This window comes from Geotrypetes seraphini, chromosome 5 (assembly GCF_902459505.1).
Source record: "Geotrypetes seraphini chromosome 5, aGeoSer1.1, whole genome shotgun sequence".
Classification (NCBI taxonomy): domain Eukaryota; kingdom Metazoa; phylum Chordata; class Amphibia; order Gymnophiona; family Dermophiidae; genus Geotrypetes; species Geotrypetes seraphini.
This window is the reverse complement of record NC_047088.1, coordinates 21,546,690-21,564,802: the sequence shown is the minus strand read 5'-3', so window position 1 is coordinate 21,564,802 and position 18,113 is coordinate 21,546,690. Positions and strand designations below refer to the sequence as shown.

The window sequence follows — 18,113 nt, the reverse complement described above, 5'->3', positions numbered from 1 at the left end:
CTTTTGTTCTTATTGGCCACCGTGAGAACGGGCTAATGGGCTTGATGGACCATTGGTCTGACCCAGCAGCGGCAATTCTTTTGTTCTTATTGGCCACCGTGAGAACGGGATACTGGGCTTGATGGACCATTGGTCTGACCCAGTATGGCTGCTATTATGTTCTTACGTGAGCAAAGTATAGGACAATTAAGCCATTGTAACATCACTGCTGAGGTTGGCTCTGAGGCTCTGTGGAATGAGGCATTATGACCTCACAATCTCAGCTCTGGAATGTTGCTCTCATTGGGGTTCCGGAATCTTGCTATTCTTTGAGATGCTGGAATGTTGCTACTGCTTGGATTTTGGCCAGGTACTAGGGACCTGGATTGGCCACCCTGAGAATGGGTTACTGGGCTTGATGGAGCATTTTCTGTTCACTGAGTATTTAGTTAGTACGCTTGCCAGAGGCACCAAAATGACACCACATGTGGACCAGTGTGATTGTAGAAAGACACCTATGGTGAATTCCAGTCTCTCTGAGTGGATGAATCTTGAATATGAAACCACCCTCCTAATCTTGGAATCGTAATTCAGAAGTAGCATAAGGCCAGCAAGAAAAACTAAATGCTTTATAGGCAGCCATGAAACCAAGTGCTATCTGTCATTTACAGCCAGACTCTCATTCTATTGCAGAGAAACTTTGTTCTGTGGTGATAATGCATTGAGCAATATCTGACTTTATCCAGCTGCAGGGTAATTCTCTGTACTCTGGGCCATACTTTAACTTGCATAATTATTTTTTACTGAGAATGCCATTTCTTTTTAAGTATTACTTAGCTATCAACCACTCCTGTTAAGGTAGGCTGTTAAGGTAGGCTGACTAAAAATATGCAAGCATTTTTGCACTAAAAGCTGTAAAAACCAAAGTGATTCTGGAGTTTTACTTTTGCCAGTTATTTGCAAAGTGAACATTAGACACACTACCACCATCAGAGAAGTGGATTTGATAGGGCCTGAAGGTTTTGTGTTGCCTTTGTGTGTAATTGCAGGTATGTTTACCATGAGGTCCTGGTGCATCACGCGTCTGCAAAAGCAGAAATGTACTTTGTACATCACCTGAGAAACCACTGGTATGTGTTCCTATAATGTGAGCATCTAAAAATTAACCAACGCTGCGCATTCAAGGCCCTGGTAATAGCACATAAAAGAATTTACGCTGCCACCCCTGCCTACATAGAATCCAAGCTAACCCTGTACACTCACCCCCTCTGCTCGGAAATGGAGAAACGCCTATGCATCCCCCCAGGAAGGTCCCTCCTGTCAGAAACTGCTCACAAACGCTCCTACAGCCACTTCATCCCCCAACTCTGGAACCAACTCCCCCCGCAAATCAGATTACAGAACTCATTGATGACCTTTCGGAAAGTGGTAAAGACCCTCCTCTTCAACTAAAATTACAACCGCAATCTACCCCTCACCCCCCTAAACTCCCCCTCCCTTCTACCCTCTCTTCCCCATTCTGATCCTCTACTTAAATTGCTGTATAGTCCATTCTTAACCTGTACTTAAATTGCCATATAGTCCTTGTACTTAAACTACTGTATAGTCTTTGTATTGTCCAAATGTACTCCACTGTGAATGTTTGCTTGTAGGCCGTTCTGAGCTTCTGGGAGGACGGGATAAAAATCTAAAAAAAAAAAAAAAAAAAAAATGAATACGACTATAATGCCACTGAACATCTTTACAAACTGCCCCAGTACTATCAGAATAGCTGAGCAAAGCTAGGAGTAATCAGGAAAAGAGCAATATTCAGTTAGCTTCGTTTAATAAGACTTGAGATACTTCCTGTAGAAAATAAAAATTTTATAGAAAAAGGAACTGCAATGTCACATTAAAGATAAAGCATAGAGAGAAATTCAGCAATCCTTGCATGTTTATTGTTCAATAATCTTCTTAAGCCTGTTGGGGATTCTTATTCCGGACTTAAGTGTCAGTGCCTAATTATGTAGGTGACATTTTCTTACACTGCCCCTACTCAGACTTAAAACCACTAAATCTCTGTCTGAATGCAGTAGCTTTCTGGTTACACTTACACAAATTGATCTTGAATCTCCCCCAAAAAAGTACTGTGCTGGCTTTCAGGTCATCGGGACTACATATTGACTGATGCTTGTCCACTTTAATTATCCTGTTAAGAATGTAGAGTCTTTGTGATGCCTGGGGATCCCCAGGTGACCGCAGTAGTACGACAAGGTTTTATGTCATAAATAACTCTGTTCACTATTTTGCTGATTCAACAATGTACACTCTTCTTTACACTTTTCTGGTCTCTCAACTAGAGTATTGCAATGTTGTCGATGCAGAAATCTTCAAAACACCACAATATTATCGCTTTCATATCTAATTTAAGATTTTCATTTTTGCATTTTCAGCCCTTCATTCTGACTATGCACCTTATCTTTCTAGATTAACAATCCCTTACATAGCCACATCGATTCTCTGTTCCTTAAATGATTGTGGTAGGTACTAGCAACCCGTGTTCAAGTCCTAGCGACTTGATGAATTACAGATCTAAAAAGACATCAGTTTTGTGCTAGTTGTTTTCAACGTGTTCAGCCATCTGATTACAGGTCACCTTTTTATTTGGGTCCTTCGATCTTCCCAAACCTGATGTCCTTCTCCAGTGATTTTTCTCTTCCGACGGTGTGACCAAAATAAGACAGTCATAACCTAGCCAGTATGACCACTTCTAGAATCGATTCTTCTGGTGATCCATGGCACGCATAAAATCCTTCTTCAGCAACAAAGTTTAAATGATTACTATCTGATAAATTCCAGCATCTGCTAAGACTCTTCTGTAATCTACCAGCCATGTGATATTGTTGTGTTTTTTTTTTTTTTAATTGTATCCAAGCTATGGAACACTTTAGGGCAATGGTTCCCAACCCTGTCCTGAAGGACCACCAGGACAGTCGGGTTTTCAGGATAGCCCTAATGAATATGCATGGAGCAGATTTGCATGCCTGGCACCTGCATTATATGCAGATCTTGCTCATCCATATTCATTAGGGCTATCCTGAAAACCCGACTGGCCTGTGTGTTTAAGTGCTTTGAAAATGAGCCCTTTTACTTCTCACTCTGTGTTCAGAACAAACCTACTAGCTTTTAGGATCTCCTTGAGAACTCATCTGTTTCAACAGGTCTATGGAGAACAGAGTTCAGAAGAGCCTGTACGATTACGATACTGCATTAGTTTTGTTATGACTGTTGTTATGCTGTTTCAATGCTATACTTTCCTATTTGCAATGGAGTTCCTATCCCTATATCTATAATTAGTCTATGTAAAAAAAAATATTCTACCTACTCATTAGAGCAGCCATTCCCAACCCAGTCCTTGGGACACGCCTAATCCCGTCGAGAATTCAAGATATCCACAATGAATATGCACGATATAGAATTGCATGCAAATCTAATTCATGGATATTCATTGTGGATATCCTGAAAACCTGACGAGACTAGGTGTGCCACAAGGACTGGGATGGGAATGGCTGCCTTAGAGGAATGAGGCAAATGCCTGATAAATGATGAACAATTTCCAATAACTACCTAGGACAGCAAAAAGGTTAAATATTGCCATTACCAGGGTAATTCTTGGTGCTGCCCATTACACCATTACAAGAATAACCTTACTGGGTCAGAGCAATGGTCCATCTAGTCCAGTATCCTGTTTCCACAGTGGCTACTCCAGGTCACAAGTACCTGGCAGAAACCCAAATAGTAGCAACATTCCATGCTATCGATCTCAGGGTGAATATACAAATACTGGCACTAAATATCCAGGTAAAACCTAACCATGGTAGCAGGCATTTAAAATAAACGTTGACCACAGCAGCATAAATTGGGCTGATTTATTTTTTACATCTTATGATAGCTTTGGCTCCAGCTGAATGCAATGTTATCTAGAATGTCCACTTTCTACTCATTTTTTTTAAGTTGGCTTAAAGAAGCACCAGGCTAGTTAATTGCACAACTGTCAGCTAGGTTTCAATTCTTCCTGTGGGTATATAACATATAATGAAACTACAGTAAAACCTTGGATTGCAAGTAATTTGGTTTGCAAGCGTTTTGCAAGACAAGCAAAACATTTTATTAAATTTTAACTTGATATATAAGCAATGTTTGCAATACAAGTCCATACAATATACACACATCACAACTGAGCCGATGGTTCTTCTCTCTCTGACACTTCAAGAGTGTAGTGATTTGTCTAGATGAGCGAAGTCTTGTAATACAAGTACGCATAGTATTTTGCATTAAAGTTTTGGGGTTGTGGAATGAATCGTCCGAGTTTCCATTATTTCCTATGGGGAAATTTGCTTTGATATACAAATGCTTTGGATTACAAGCATGCTTCTGGAATGAATTATGCTCGCAAACCAAGGTTTTACTGTATTTAATATTTTAGGGAGACAATACATGAGATAGACATGGGGGAAGCCACTGCTTGCCCTGGATCAGTGGAATGGAATATTGCTACTATTTGGGTTTTTGCCAGGTACTAGTGATTTGGATTGGCTACCATGAAGACAGGCAACTGGGCTAGATGGACCATTGGTCTGACCCAGTAAGGTTATTCTTATGTTCTTACACTTATGTTTTGAGTGCTGAAGATTCCAGATTGCTGTAAATTTGAATAGTTTGTAAGAGTAGAAGTCAGTAAGGTAGCTTATGCCACAATGATTCCTTACTGATAATTGTGGGGTATAAGAAACAGTATAGTATGGTATGGTTTATACTAAACAATATTTCATCCATAATTCTAGGGCTTCTTTCTCAGCCCTTGCTGAGCCAAACAGGAAGTGAATAACTTTAAGGGATCCTTTTACTAAGCTGTGGTAAAAATAGATTTTAACACACCCTTGCACGGGTCTTTCCCACACACCAAGGCCATTTTTACTGTGAGCATATAAACCCAGATTCTCAATTTTTCCATTAATGGCCATGTGCTAATGTTTCCATTAGCATGATGCCATTTTTTTTTTTAAATTACTGAAGGAGCACTTACCAACACTTATTTTATATAGTAAGGGCTGTTGCATTATCCATGCACTAACCAGTTAGCACACGGTAATGTAAGTGCACTAACTGGTTAGTGCAGGTATGCTCACTCTCTGCTCCTGACGTGCCTCCACAAAAATCCCCAAAATGTTATTTAATGTGCAGTTAGCACATGCACATTCAAAAAATACCAAATAATGGTGTATAATCCATTTTTTGTTGTGTTAGTGCATAACTTAGCTTAATAAAAGGGCCCCTTAAATAGGCTCCTTGAGTTGGTGTAGTATTCCTGTTTTATTTTTTTCTTATTTTATTTCCCTAGATATGCACATATTTATAATACTGTTCATTTTTCTCTATTTCCCTAGGCACTTCAGTTTAGAATGTGAGCCCATCTGGGACAGAAAGGGAAGTTTTTTCTTAATATGCCTTAATTTGAGTCAATTTAGTCAAACTGTAATCCACTCAGAACTGTGGATATAATGGAATAAAAATATTTTAAATAAATACATATTATTATTATTATTGCCATTTTAATAGTGCTACAAGGCATACACAGTGCTTTCTAAACACACAGAACAGAGTCCCTGCTCTTTGGAGCTTACAATCTAGTCAACAGATGGATAAGACTTACAGGTAAAAAAAGCATATAAATGATTTAAGTTAAAACCGTGGAGTCATAATTGGAAAGAGTTAAACTAGATTGGCTGTAGGTGAGATTAACCAAGGAAAGGGCAACGTTCAGTGAAATTGCAGATAATGAGGCCTTGGGGAGTTTACCTAGGAAAAGAGCCACTGAGATGGGTGGCTTTTTAAGTCTTTCTTAAAAGTTTGAGCAATACTGTAGGATACTCTGGTTACAAAAGTCATCACTATTCTGTTATCTTAATATAGTTTTTTGCAACAATCAGCTAGAAACAGTGATTAGGCAAGGTTCAATTGAGGACATGGATCCTACAATCTTTGCAGGAAGACTCAGATCTCTTTCCCACTAACAAAGAAAGGCAGGAACTGGGATGGACTGGTAGTCTGCCCTACAAAAACAAATGTTCTCCTAGCTTGGAACCTAGGCATTTAAATTTACTTAATATTTATGAAGACAAGAATCAACACTTGTTTCATTTTTTCAGCTTAATTTGAGTAACATTTAAGCTTGAATTACTAAGACTTTTTTTTCCATTCCATATCTTTCCGATAAAAATATTTTAAAAATCAGGCATATAATGAAAGTACAAGGAGTTGAGGTACCCATCCTGACATTTTCTGTCTGCAATAGTTCAAATAATCATATAACCATAATTTTATTTGACTTGAATGTTTATTTAAAAAATTTAAAAAAAAAAAGCTAAACAGGCATAGTTGTCAGAAGAGAGTTATTCATTATAGCAAAACATTACCATTTTATTCATCTATTTTTTGAAAAAGAAGGCTTATGAGATCTCTATGTGTGCACGTGTGTGTGTGTCCCTAATAATAATTTTGTTTTTCTATCCACAGCAAATTTTCAGGACATGCTAGGTAGAGGTGATTTTTTTTCCACATCCATCCATATCTGTAGACCATGAACATATGCATCTGCCCATCCCAGAAACTAACTCTTTTAGTTTTGAGTTGAACACCATGTTCCACTATCTCTTTCCCTATATTTTACTATCTCTCAATGGGTGACATAGCATTTCCTGCCTTCTTTCACAAAATCAGACTGAAATTTTTACTTTAGGAAACTAGAAACAGAGGCAGATAAAAGCCAAATGATCCATCTAGTGTGCTCACCTGCAGAATCCATTGTCTCTTTTCTCTAAGAGATCCTACGTGCCTATCCCAGGAATTCTTGAATTCAGACAGTCTCTGACTCCACCACTTCTTCCAGGAAACTGTTCCACGCATCTACCACCCTTTCTGTAAAAAAGTATTTCCTTAGATAACTCCTGAGCCTATCACTTCTTAACTTCATCCTATGCCCTCTCATTCCGGAGCTTCCTTTCAAATGAAAGAGACTTGACTCATGCACATTTACGCCACTTAGGTATTTAAATGTCTCTATCATATCTCTCCTATCCTGTCTTTCCTCCAAAGTATACATAGTGAGATCTTTAAGTATGTCCCCAAATGCCTTATGATGAAGACCATGCACCATTTTAGTAGCCTTCTTCTGGACTGACATCATCCTTTTTATATCTTTTTTGAAGATGCAGTCTCCAGAATTGTACACAACATTCTAAATGAGGTCTCACCAAAGTCTCATACAGGGGTATCAATACCTCCTTTTTCTTCTGGCCATACCTCTCTCTTCCATTACACCTTAGCATCCTTCTAGTATTTGCCGTTACCTTTTCAACCTGTTTGGCCACCTTAAGATCATCACTTACAATAACACCCAAGTCCTGCTCTTCTGTCATGCACATAAGTTCTTCACCCCCTAAACTGTACTGTTCCTTTGGTTTTCCTTTGCATTTCTTCATTGTTTTTGTGAACCCTGCAGGAATGCATGTGCCAGAATATTTTAGGGGAAAACTGTCCTTTATTCAAGGTGCCACAAATGTAAAAACTACCAGGTAGGGCCTACATTTCTATAAGGTGAACTAGGTGGTCACCTAGAGCAGTGGTTCCCAACCCTGTCCTGAAGGACCACCAACCAGTCACGTTTTCAGGCTAGTCCTAATGAATATGCATTGGGCAGATTAGCATGCCTATCACCTCCATTATATGCAAATTTTTTCCATGCATATTCATTAGGTTTATCCCAAAAACCCGACTGGTTGGTGGACCTCCAGGACAGGGTTGGGAACCACTGACCTAGAGTACTGAGATCCTGGAAGTGGCAAAAGGAATGGGCAAGTAATTTAAATCCCCTCCTTCCAAGTTACTATCCTCCTAGAGGTCCTACCCTAGAAACTTGGCCCTCATGGTCAGTAGGAAGGCGGGCACTTTATAATACTGTTTCCTCTTGCGATTAATCTTTTGACATGAGCTGCATGACCCAATAGCCTTACAGTTCATACCAAAAGACTGGCCCTGCACAGCAGAGGAAACTGGTACACTTTTAAGTGTCCTTCCCTCTGCTGGCCACAGGGGCTAAGCAGCTATGGAAAGTGGGGTTAGGGCCTTCAGAGCCGATAGACTATGCCAGAGGGGTGCAAGAAGGGCCACAGTTTGTAGCAATGGAGAGGAGGGGGGGGGGAGGGGGGTTGATGCAAGCTTTAAAGTTTGCCAAAGACTGCCAAATATTCTTGCTCTGGGGGATTTACAAAGACAAAGATGTGTATTTTATGCCAGTATATGCTCTGCAATTAAGACCAAATCTGTTTAATTTCAATGTTGTCAGTGATACTACAGCAAATGTTAAGTGGACACATTTGTAACAGTAATTAACAAGAACATGATCTGTGGCAGGGACCAGCTTGATGTTCCAACAGGGATCAACCAAGAAGAATGAGAAATAAGTTTGCCAGTTGGTAACTTTATTGTGGAAATACTTTACTGGTTTTCCTATCAGAGACAGGACAGCATGTTATCAAATGGCCTGTGCCTACTAGTCTTATCTCCCTTACACACATAACAGACATTCTGAAATATGTATCAGGCAATGCCACAGACGCCCCACCCTTTCCACATTCCAAGCCCTTGGTACTCAGGTTCTCAGGGCTGCAGTCAGTCAGTTTCTCAGTTCTTATGCCAATTCCATAAGTCCTGACAATCAGCATCATATTTCTAATGAACTGACAGCTCTTTGGGATCAAGGCCAGCCAATGAATGAGTCTAACCTCTTTAGCCTAATAAAAGTATCATTGGATTGGATTAATTACTTTATATATACTGCTTATCACAAGGAATTTAAGCGGTTTACCAAAAAATAATCAAATATATCAGTAGCTAAATATGATGAGGGGTTTCCTTTCACCAATTTTATTTTTGTTCACTATCACTCTACTCTCATTTTACTTACACTTCTAATTCTGCTATAACAAATGCTCTTTATGTTTATTGCGGTTTTGTTGACTTACAGCCTAGTGATTTATACAAAGGCTTCGTTGTACTCTGGGCATTACATACCAATGAAACACAATTCAAATTCCCAGAGCAATCAATATCCCCAATCACAGCATCAATATCTTTGACATTAATATTGTACTATGGATGTATAATAATTATTTACTTAGCTGCTGTAGCATAAAGCTGTAGTAGTCTTTATAGGTTTTGAGACCTATCAAAGTGCTAACAGAAAATATTTCAAAACACGAGCTTCTGAGATGACACAGACTCTTTCTATAGTTTCATCTGCTGGTTCCTTACAAACTATCACAACCTATGAAGATTCCACTTTACCGGACTACCAGTTTGACACATCTTATATGGCTCTAGTGAGTTTATTTTTGTGCTGGTATATTATCTACAAAAGGGAGGACAGATTGAGACATCCAGGTTTTACTTATAAGGAAGTTGTAGTAGACAAAATGTATTACAAAATCTAGAACATTATTACATGTTTGTACATTGGCAGGGGTAGTCAAACTGAAAATTATTCACATTCCTAATCTGATTAGGCAAGCTGTGTAAGCTTCATATCAATGCCATGAAAGCAACATACCCAGAAGAGAATTACAGGAAGAAGTACAACTGTGTGTCATAATCAAGATGAATTTGTCACAGACTGTAATATCTCATATTAGACTAATATAAGAAATAACCAGAAATATCATGCATGAGCATTCAAGGTCACAAAGTTCCTTCCTTCCAACATGACCTATATATATATGTATTCTTATTGGTACAAGGAAAGGTATCATAAAAAGAAAAGAATCCAGTCAGATGATATGTGTAGGGACTCTATTTAGCTGTTTACTTTCTAGCTAAATAGATGTGCTTTGAAGGTATAAAAAAAAAAAAAAAAGAAACTTAGTGGTTATTGATGTTTTTGTGCCAGAAGTACTATTGCTGGATATATATAAGCTTACGCCACTCAAGAGTAATCTGAGAGGCATGAGTGGAGAATACAAGCCAAGCTAAGGAAGGGAAAAAGAGTACTAGGAGGAATAGAGGTTTTCCTAGTGTTTATCCATAAAAACACCTTTTATAGGGACCCATTTTCTAAATTACACTGAAATTTGGGCCCAACATGTTTTAATGTGAGACTTTCCCCATGCGTCACGCCAGATTTAACATGGCACTTATAGGGTGATTTTTTAAAATATTTTAATACTGTATGCAACATCTGCATACAGTTAATGTGGGAACATTATTTAGGAGGTGCTAAGAATTCTCAGGTTAACACTGTGCTAATCATAACACTCTGGCTGAATAACACAGGAACCCCCCACTCTCTGCCCATGAATACACCCAAAATATATTTTTATAAAATGGACAATTTGCTGGCTAGTGCATGCAAATGGGCAAAATACAACCTATTCTCACAGGCTAACTGCACAATAAAGGATTAATGCCATTAAATAAAAAAAGCCCCTTACTATTTTTCATTGGGGATATTTATTGGTGTTTACTGGTTAAAACCTAAAATTAGAAGCCTTTCATATATCTGTTAGAAGCTCAATGGCAAGACCTGTACTCGAATATAAAGTGGTATAAAATATGCATACGTGCTCCTGATCCATCTTGCCGCATATGGACACGGACTGTAGAAGTCTATCCAGCATCAGCTACATGGCCCCACTGCTACAATTGCCACCAAAGCTAACTTCAACCTGTCCTGATCCATCTTACCACTTACTGGACACAGATGTACAAATCTGTCCAGCGTCGCCTTCACTTCCCCACTACTGGGGCATTGATAAGAACATAAGAATAGCCTTACTGGGTCAGACCAATGGTCCATCAATCCCAGTAGCCCGTTCTCACGGTGGCCAATCCAGGTCACTAGTACCTGGTCAGAACCCAAGGAGTAGCAACATTCCATGCTACCGATCCAGGGTAAGCAGAGGTTTCCCCCATGTTTTAATAACAGACTATATGGACTTTTTCTCCAGGAATTTGTCCAAACCTTTCTTAAAACCAGCTAAGCTATCCGCTTTTACGACAACCTCTGGCAACGCATTCCAGATTTTAACTGTTCTCTGAGTGAAAAAATATTTCCTCCTGTTGTTTTTAAAAGTATTTCCCTGCCTGCAGTTTCATCGAGTGGAGAAATGCTTTTAAAACCAATAGGAGGAAATATAAGCACTACTCCTGCGCATCATAAACAAAGTGATAGTTGTTGATCTGTCAAGTTTTGTTGTTTTGAGATCCTCCAACACTCACACCAAGATCCCTTTCCCAGTCTGTGCAAATCAGCTTCACTCCTTAGCATATACAGCTCCTTTGGATTTTTACACCCCCCCTAGTGCATCACTCTCCACTTTTTTGCATTAAATTTAAATTTTAATTGCCAAACATTAGACCATTCTTCTTTCACAGATCTCATCTCATGTTTTCTATTCCCTCCGGTGTGTTGTAAATTTTTTTCTTCTAATCCTTCAAAAATATCACTCACAAATGTAGTGAACAGAATGAGCCCCAGTACCGATTCCTGAGGCAATGCCACTACTCACCTTTCTTTCTTTCAAGCAAATTTCATTTATCACCACTCTCTTATCTGTCAGTCACCACTTTGGTTCCTAACTTCAGCCTGCTAAGTTTTTGACGAGCCTCCTATGAGGAATCGTATTAAAGGCTTTGCTGAAATCCAGATAGACTACATCCTCTGTCCAATTCTCTGGTCACTCAGTCAAAGAAATCAATTAGATTTGTTTGGCACAATTTCCCCTTGAAACACCATGTTGTCTCAGACCTGTTGGATTCCAGGTACTACTACTATTATTTCTATAGCGCTGTACAGAGTCACAAAGAGTAAGAAAACAGTCCCTGCTCGAAAGAGCTTACAATCTAAACAGGCAAGACAGACAAACAAGATGTCATGGATACAATTAAGAGGAACGGTTAATCAGCTGGCTGGGTTGGAGGGCAGAGGAGTAGGGTTAAGGATTGAAAGCTATATCAAAAAGGTGGGTTTTCAGTCTGCTTTTAAACAAGGGAAGGGGCTAATTCACTATTCTTTCTTTCAGTAGAGCTTCCAGTGTCTTTGAAAGGTCACTTGTTTTCAACAGGTGTAAGTCTGGTGCCAAGGGCACACACTTTTTTTTAAAAAAATATAAAATTGTGCTCAGCACCAATCTTTTTCAGCACCCATATTTGAGTGTGGTTTATAGAATTCTCCCAATGTGCCTATCTAGTTTTTTTTATTTAAGGGGGATATTTATGTTCCTAAAACATTGTTTAACCCACTAAAATGCATACTTTATAGTGTTTACACCTTTGCAATGGATGAGCTATGGTGTCTTTTGACATCCCCTTTACGTCCCCGGCGCCTCTGACCAGCGAGTTGAAGAGTTTTCACAGGAGGTTCTTTTCACCTTTTACCTCAAAAGCAACATTTTACTTTCTCCTTGTGTCCTTCCGCCTCTGGGCGCTCTAAAGAAAGGGGGGGGGAGCGGGACTGTAACCCCCCCCCTTCATTTTGCAAGAGTCACCTCGCCACTTTCGACTGTGCGACATTTCTTTTCTTCCGCCCGGGAAGGTGGGGGAGGTCTAACCGTTCCATTAGGTAGCTGAGCCGGCGCCACGTTCTCCTCGCGTGACCCCCGTAGTGGCGCGCGCGGCTACCCCCCCCCCCCCTTCCCACCTTTAATCTCCAAGCAGCCAGTTCCTTTTTTTTTTTTTTTGCAGCCGGCTCTGTCAGGTGACGCAGCGCCGCCGCCATTTTGTCTGGGAGTGAAATGTGAAAAAAAAAAAAACCGGAAAAGGAAAAGAGAGAGAGAGAAAAAAAAAAAGCGCCGAGGGGAGGACGGGACGTGGTGACCGAAGGTAGCGAATCCTCCCCTCCTCCGGCCCCGGCTCCTTTTCCCTTCCGGCGGCCCTGACAGACGATGTCTCCGTCCGCCGCGCGCTGACAGGGTGTTTTATTATCGCTATTTGGTTCGTTTGTCCTATTAATTCTCCGTTTTTTGTTTTTTTCTTACATTTTGTTTTATATTCTCTTCTTCACAGACCAAAAAAAGAACTCGTAACGTGCAACAGCTTTTGGGGTTTTTTTTTCGTTACAGCCACCACAAAGAGGGCGCCAGGACCCGGTGTAACGGCAATTCCGCTTAAATCGAACGCCGCTCGTCGGCGGAGGCTCGAGACTCCAACCTACCGGTTTCCTCATTCCCCCCCCCACCTGTGGGCCAAGAGCGAGCGGGGGGGTGAAACACCTTGGGTTTTGTTTTTTTTGCTGCTGCCGCCGCTCAGGAACTTTGGTGTGTATTTTTCTTCGTGAAACGTTGTTTCCTTCACCGGTTGTCGTTGGTCGGGCCTGCTCTTCGTGGCTCCTTCCCCCCGGTGGGGGGGGGGGGAGGACCTCACCTGCGCGCCTCCCTGCCGTGCTGCTCCGGGTGAGGACGGAGGGAAGATGTCGGGCCAGTCCATCACCGACCGGATCACGGCGGCCCAGCACAGTGTCACCGGCTCGGCCGTCTCCAAAGCCGTCTGCAAGGCGACGACCCACGAAGTCATGGGCCCCAAAAGGAAGCACCTCGACTGTAAGTACCTCCTCCCCCCGTCCCTGAACTCCCCCCCCCCAGCGCGTGCGACAGCGGCGCCCGATTGAGGGTGGAAAGGAGAGAGAGAGAGAGTTTAATGCCTGCTTTATAGGAGCAGACTTACTCAAACAATCAAAAAGGAGCAAAGAACCTCTCTAAAAGCATCGAGAGGGAGTGATTAAAGAAGGTATGACAATATATACAAAGTAATCACTCAAAAAATGTGTAAATAAATACTTATAAACATACAAGTAAATCATAAGAGTTTTTGAAGCTCAGAGAAATGGAGGTGATAACAGGGACGAATCCCAACACTACCATCTCACCGCCCAATCATTGCTACAACTCTAGAAAGTTTGTTGTAAATGATGTCATTATTTAAAGAGTGCTGTAAGCTACTGATTTTACAAAAAGGTAAAAAGAAGCTGTAAAGATATGGAACAGCAAACTTAACTTTGGCTTGCAGGTTCCGACGGACTTGGCCCGTTTTGTTCCTGCTTCAGGGAACCGAAAAAGGTTTCAAAGAAGAGTTCTAAGTATGGGCACGATAGTCCTCTAATGTGTGTCCTAATCTTTCTTAACGGCGACGTTCTGATGCAACCATGAGGACACGCCATGAGGAGATGGTTGCATCAGAACGATTAGTACACACATTAGAGGACTATCGTGATTACTTTGTATATATTGTCATACCTTCTTTAATCACTCCCTCTCGATGCTGTTCCATATCTTTACAGCTTCGTTTTACCTTTACAACAAGCAATCATTGTAGCAATGATTGGGCAGTGAGGTGGTAGTGTTGGGATTCGTCCCTGTTATCACCTCCATTTCTCTGAGCTTCAAAAACTCTTATGATTTACTTGTATGTTTATAAGTATTTATTTACACATTTTTTGAGTGATTACTTTGTATATATTGTTTTATAGGAGCAAGCTTAACTTTCTAACCTGCATTCCGTGCTCGCTGGCTCTCCTCCCCGTTGACACCGTCCTTTAAACACGTATATTTTCAGTTCCTACATTTTTTTAAACTCTTTGAGTTTAAAATTTTGACAGTGCAATGCAAATATATTAAATATGAGCATAATACATAACGCACTTAAAATACAAAAAATTAACACATTACCAATCCTTTTCTCCCTCCCTTACACTGCACATATTATTACTATATTTTTTTTTGTCTGCAGGCTGGAGTGTGACTTTCAGCCTCTGCCCTTTTGCAGTGATCTTTTGCAGCCCGTTCCCTCTCGTCGTGGTGAAGGGTTCAGGCTCGACACTGTAAAATGCGTCCTTGTGTGCGTCTTTGTGTTCTTGTTAGATAGCGGTATATAAGAAATAAATTATTATTATTATTATTATATAATAACGCAGAAACGCACATGATTTCAGTAACTTTTATTTTTCAAGTGTAGGACATATTGGGGAGATTTTTTTTTTCCCTAGAATTTAAGACCTGAAGGTATCTGTAGAACTGAAAAGAGACTAAACTCTGTAATTTAGAGGAGAAAAGAGAATACAAAGTTAAGCTTTTGGGATGCTATTCAAAAGAGCATTAGGTATTGTGGAAACATAGGAATTCAGTTAATGAAGGGGCTTCTTTTTAAACAGTCCTATTAAGTTTCTGTTTACTATTTTGACTTTACCTCATTCATTGTCTTTGTTTATATTTGGTCTTTTTACTACTGTTATGCTGTTAACAAAATTGTAAGTTTTATGTTTGAATTATACTTGCTGTACACTGCCTTGGGTGAAACTCCTCTTCATTAAGGTGGTTAATAAATCCCAATAAATAGCCCTGTAGAACACGTGGGTGAGCTACAAATAGGATATATAGAATCCAGGTAGGCTGCTACTTACTGCTACTACTACTTACCACAATCACTTATATAGCGCTGAAAGGTGTATGTAGCGCTGTACATTTTGACATTTATACTTGTACTGTGAACTTTTTCTTCTGTCTAACTACCCTCACCCTTTTTTTTTTTTTTTTAAACAAAACCATAGCACGGTTTTTAGTGCCGGCCATTCCTATGAGCATCGGAGCTGTTTCTGCTGCAGCCAGCACTAAAAACCATGCTACGGTTTTGTAAAAGTGGGAGTAAATTAGCATTGGGTTATGTATGTGTATATATAGATTTTGCATGAAAATGTGTTTAGTATATAGGAAGAACTTGAAAGAGCTTGCCAGTTCAACAATTAACACCCCCCCCCCTTTTTACAAAGCCGTGTTAGTGACTGCCATCCCCAAAACCCATAGGGTAGGGATTTAAAGGGCTTCAGGGCTTTTGCTGCATGGCAGCCACTGCAGCTTTGTAAAAGAGTTGATAAAAATGTATGTGTTATTAATGAATATTGACTGTTCATTTCAGGTGATTATCCCTGCTCAATAAACAAGTCCCAAAGATTACCTTTTTACTTTTGTAGCTGGCTGTTTTTTCTTATTCCTGTTTATTTGTCCAACCCATTTGCCACTGTGAGTGGGAGATTTAAAAATGTACTAACAAAAACTGAAGGGTGAGATATTAAGTAAGTAGTGTTAATCAGAAAACAGTAGTAACTTCATTGATTTTGTTTTCTGAGCACACAGGATGGATACATTTCAATTAAACCTATACAGTGCAGGAACTTGGTGATTTTGCTCTAGCTTTTTTTCCCTCAAGTTTTGTCCTATCATGCCAACTTAAGTGATCTTGAAAATTCATGCAGCATGTAGATACAGGTTTTCTGTAAATTAGGATAAAGGAAAACTTGCTGGAATCTTTGCAGTCTCTACTTTGCTGCTGCTGTTGCTATTTTTTCCAACCTTGATGGTTTTTCACCAGGCAAGGATTTTGATGGCACTGTCACAGAAGGTGGTTTGCTTTCTATCCAACTGCCATAATGAAGGTTCCTGCTCTTCTCTGACATTCTCCAGGCCTGTAAGAAGCTCTGCTGTTAGGTCTTGCCAGACTAGCGATTTCTCTGCTCTTCATCTTTACAGCAGCTTTATTCTCTTGAGCGCTTTCACATGTAGCTGGCTCCATCACTACAGTACTGCAGTGATTATGTATGATATGATAATACATGTTTTTTTTTTAATGCTCCGGGCTTTTTGTAGTTGGTAAGATTTCTTTCTTTATTCATTCATTCACAATGGGTTACAAATCGGGAACGCAAGCATTTTCCCTATCTGTTCTGGCGAGCTCACAGTCTATATAATATAGCTGGGGCAGTGGAGGATTGGGTGCTTTGCCTAGAGTCACAAGGAGCAGCACAGGTTTTTAACCCACAACTTCAGGGTGCTAAGGCTGTAGCTCTAACCACTATGCCACACTCTCTTCCTTTGATGATAACATTTTATCATATTAACGGGTGCTAGCAGCCCTTCTCCCTTATTTTTACCTCCTCCCTGTCCAGCAACACCTCCCCCCCTTTCCCTGCTCCCCCCCTATAGCAGTAGCCCTTCTCCTTTTATCTCCCCCTGTCCAGCAGTACCCCTCCCATTCCCTCCTCCCCCTGTCCAGCAGTAGCTCTTCTCCTTTATGTCCTGCTCCCCCCCTGTCCAGCAGTAGCCCCAGGAAAAGAGTGAGGATCACAGGACCAAAGCTTTTACTCCAATCCTCTTGATGCCTGACATCCAAGTAGGGGAAATCCACTCTCCCCACCTCCTTGCTCCTGCAACACTTCCTCCTCGGCTATACACACGCGCACACACACACTTACATACAGCTCTCCGGCTCCTCACGCCCCTCCTCCACCTTCCACTTCTTCGGCGGGGGCCAACATTTTCTTTATTTTGTTTTCTTTTCTTTTCGCGTGTTCCTCCATCACTGAAAAACAGCACTACCGGCCAACTTAGTCCCTTGCCGCCCCCTTCCCGCGGTCCCAACAAACGTCCTTACTCCAGCAGGGGCCGCAGCACTCTAAACACTCTGCTTGGCGGCCTGCCATGGGCAGAGCAAATCAGGACAGTAGCAGGCCGCCAAGCAGCGTGTTTAGAGTGCTGCGGCCCCTGCTGGAGTAAGGACATTTGTTGGGACCGCGGGGGGGAAGAGAAGAAGAGCGGCGGCAAGGAACTAAGGGAGACGAAGGTAGGGTCGGATGGGAGGCTGAACAGGGGTTCGGGTGTGCCGGGGAGAGGAACGAAGATGACGCCGATGACCGGAGAGAGAGAGAGCCGCTGCTGCGTCTCTGAAGTTGAACAAAACTTTGGCCCGTCTCTGTGCTTGGCCGCGGCGGGCTACAGCTTCCGCGGCCTGCAGCCGCCGACAGCCGCAGCGGCGACATCCGTCTTGACTTTTTTTTTTTTTTTAGTTGAAAGACGCAGCGGTGGCTCCTCTCATGATCCCCGCCTGCGTCGGAAGTCCGACGCAGGCGGGGATTGTGAGAGTAGCCACCGCCGCGTCTTTCAAAGAACCGTAAGCCGCACATGTGTACTTCCTATGTGTTGCTACAGCTCACGGAAAACCGGCGCACAAATAGGAAGTGCGCAAGCGCGGCTTACCATTTTATTATATTAGATTCTGCA

General features: G+C 41.2%; 1 protein-coding gene across 3 annotated transcripts in view; it reads left to right on the top strand.

Annotated features, from left to right (window-relative positions):
- The first annotated feature begins 12,833 nt into the window (after positions 1-12,833).
- Positions 12,834-18,113, top strand: part of LOC117361116 (phosphatidylinositol-binding clathrin assembly protein-like) — a 273,794-nt gene continuing 268,514 nt past the window's right edge. For 2 of the 3 annotated variants that reach the window (XR_004539594.1, XM_033946029.1), the window contains exon 1: positions 13,478-13,607. Coding sequence is in view for 2 of the 3 variants with exons in the window: in XM_033946029.1 (XP_033801920.1) it covers positions 13,478-13,607 (130 nt within the window). In the remaining variant the exon portion in view is untranslated. Of the gene's footprint in view, positions 13,608-18,113 lie in introns of all 3 variants that reach the window. The other variant, XM_033946028.1, reaches the window with a different exon arrangement.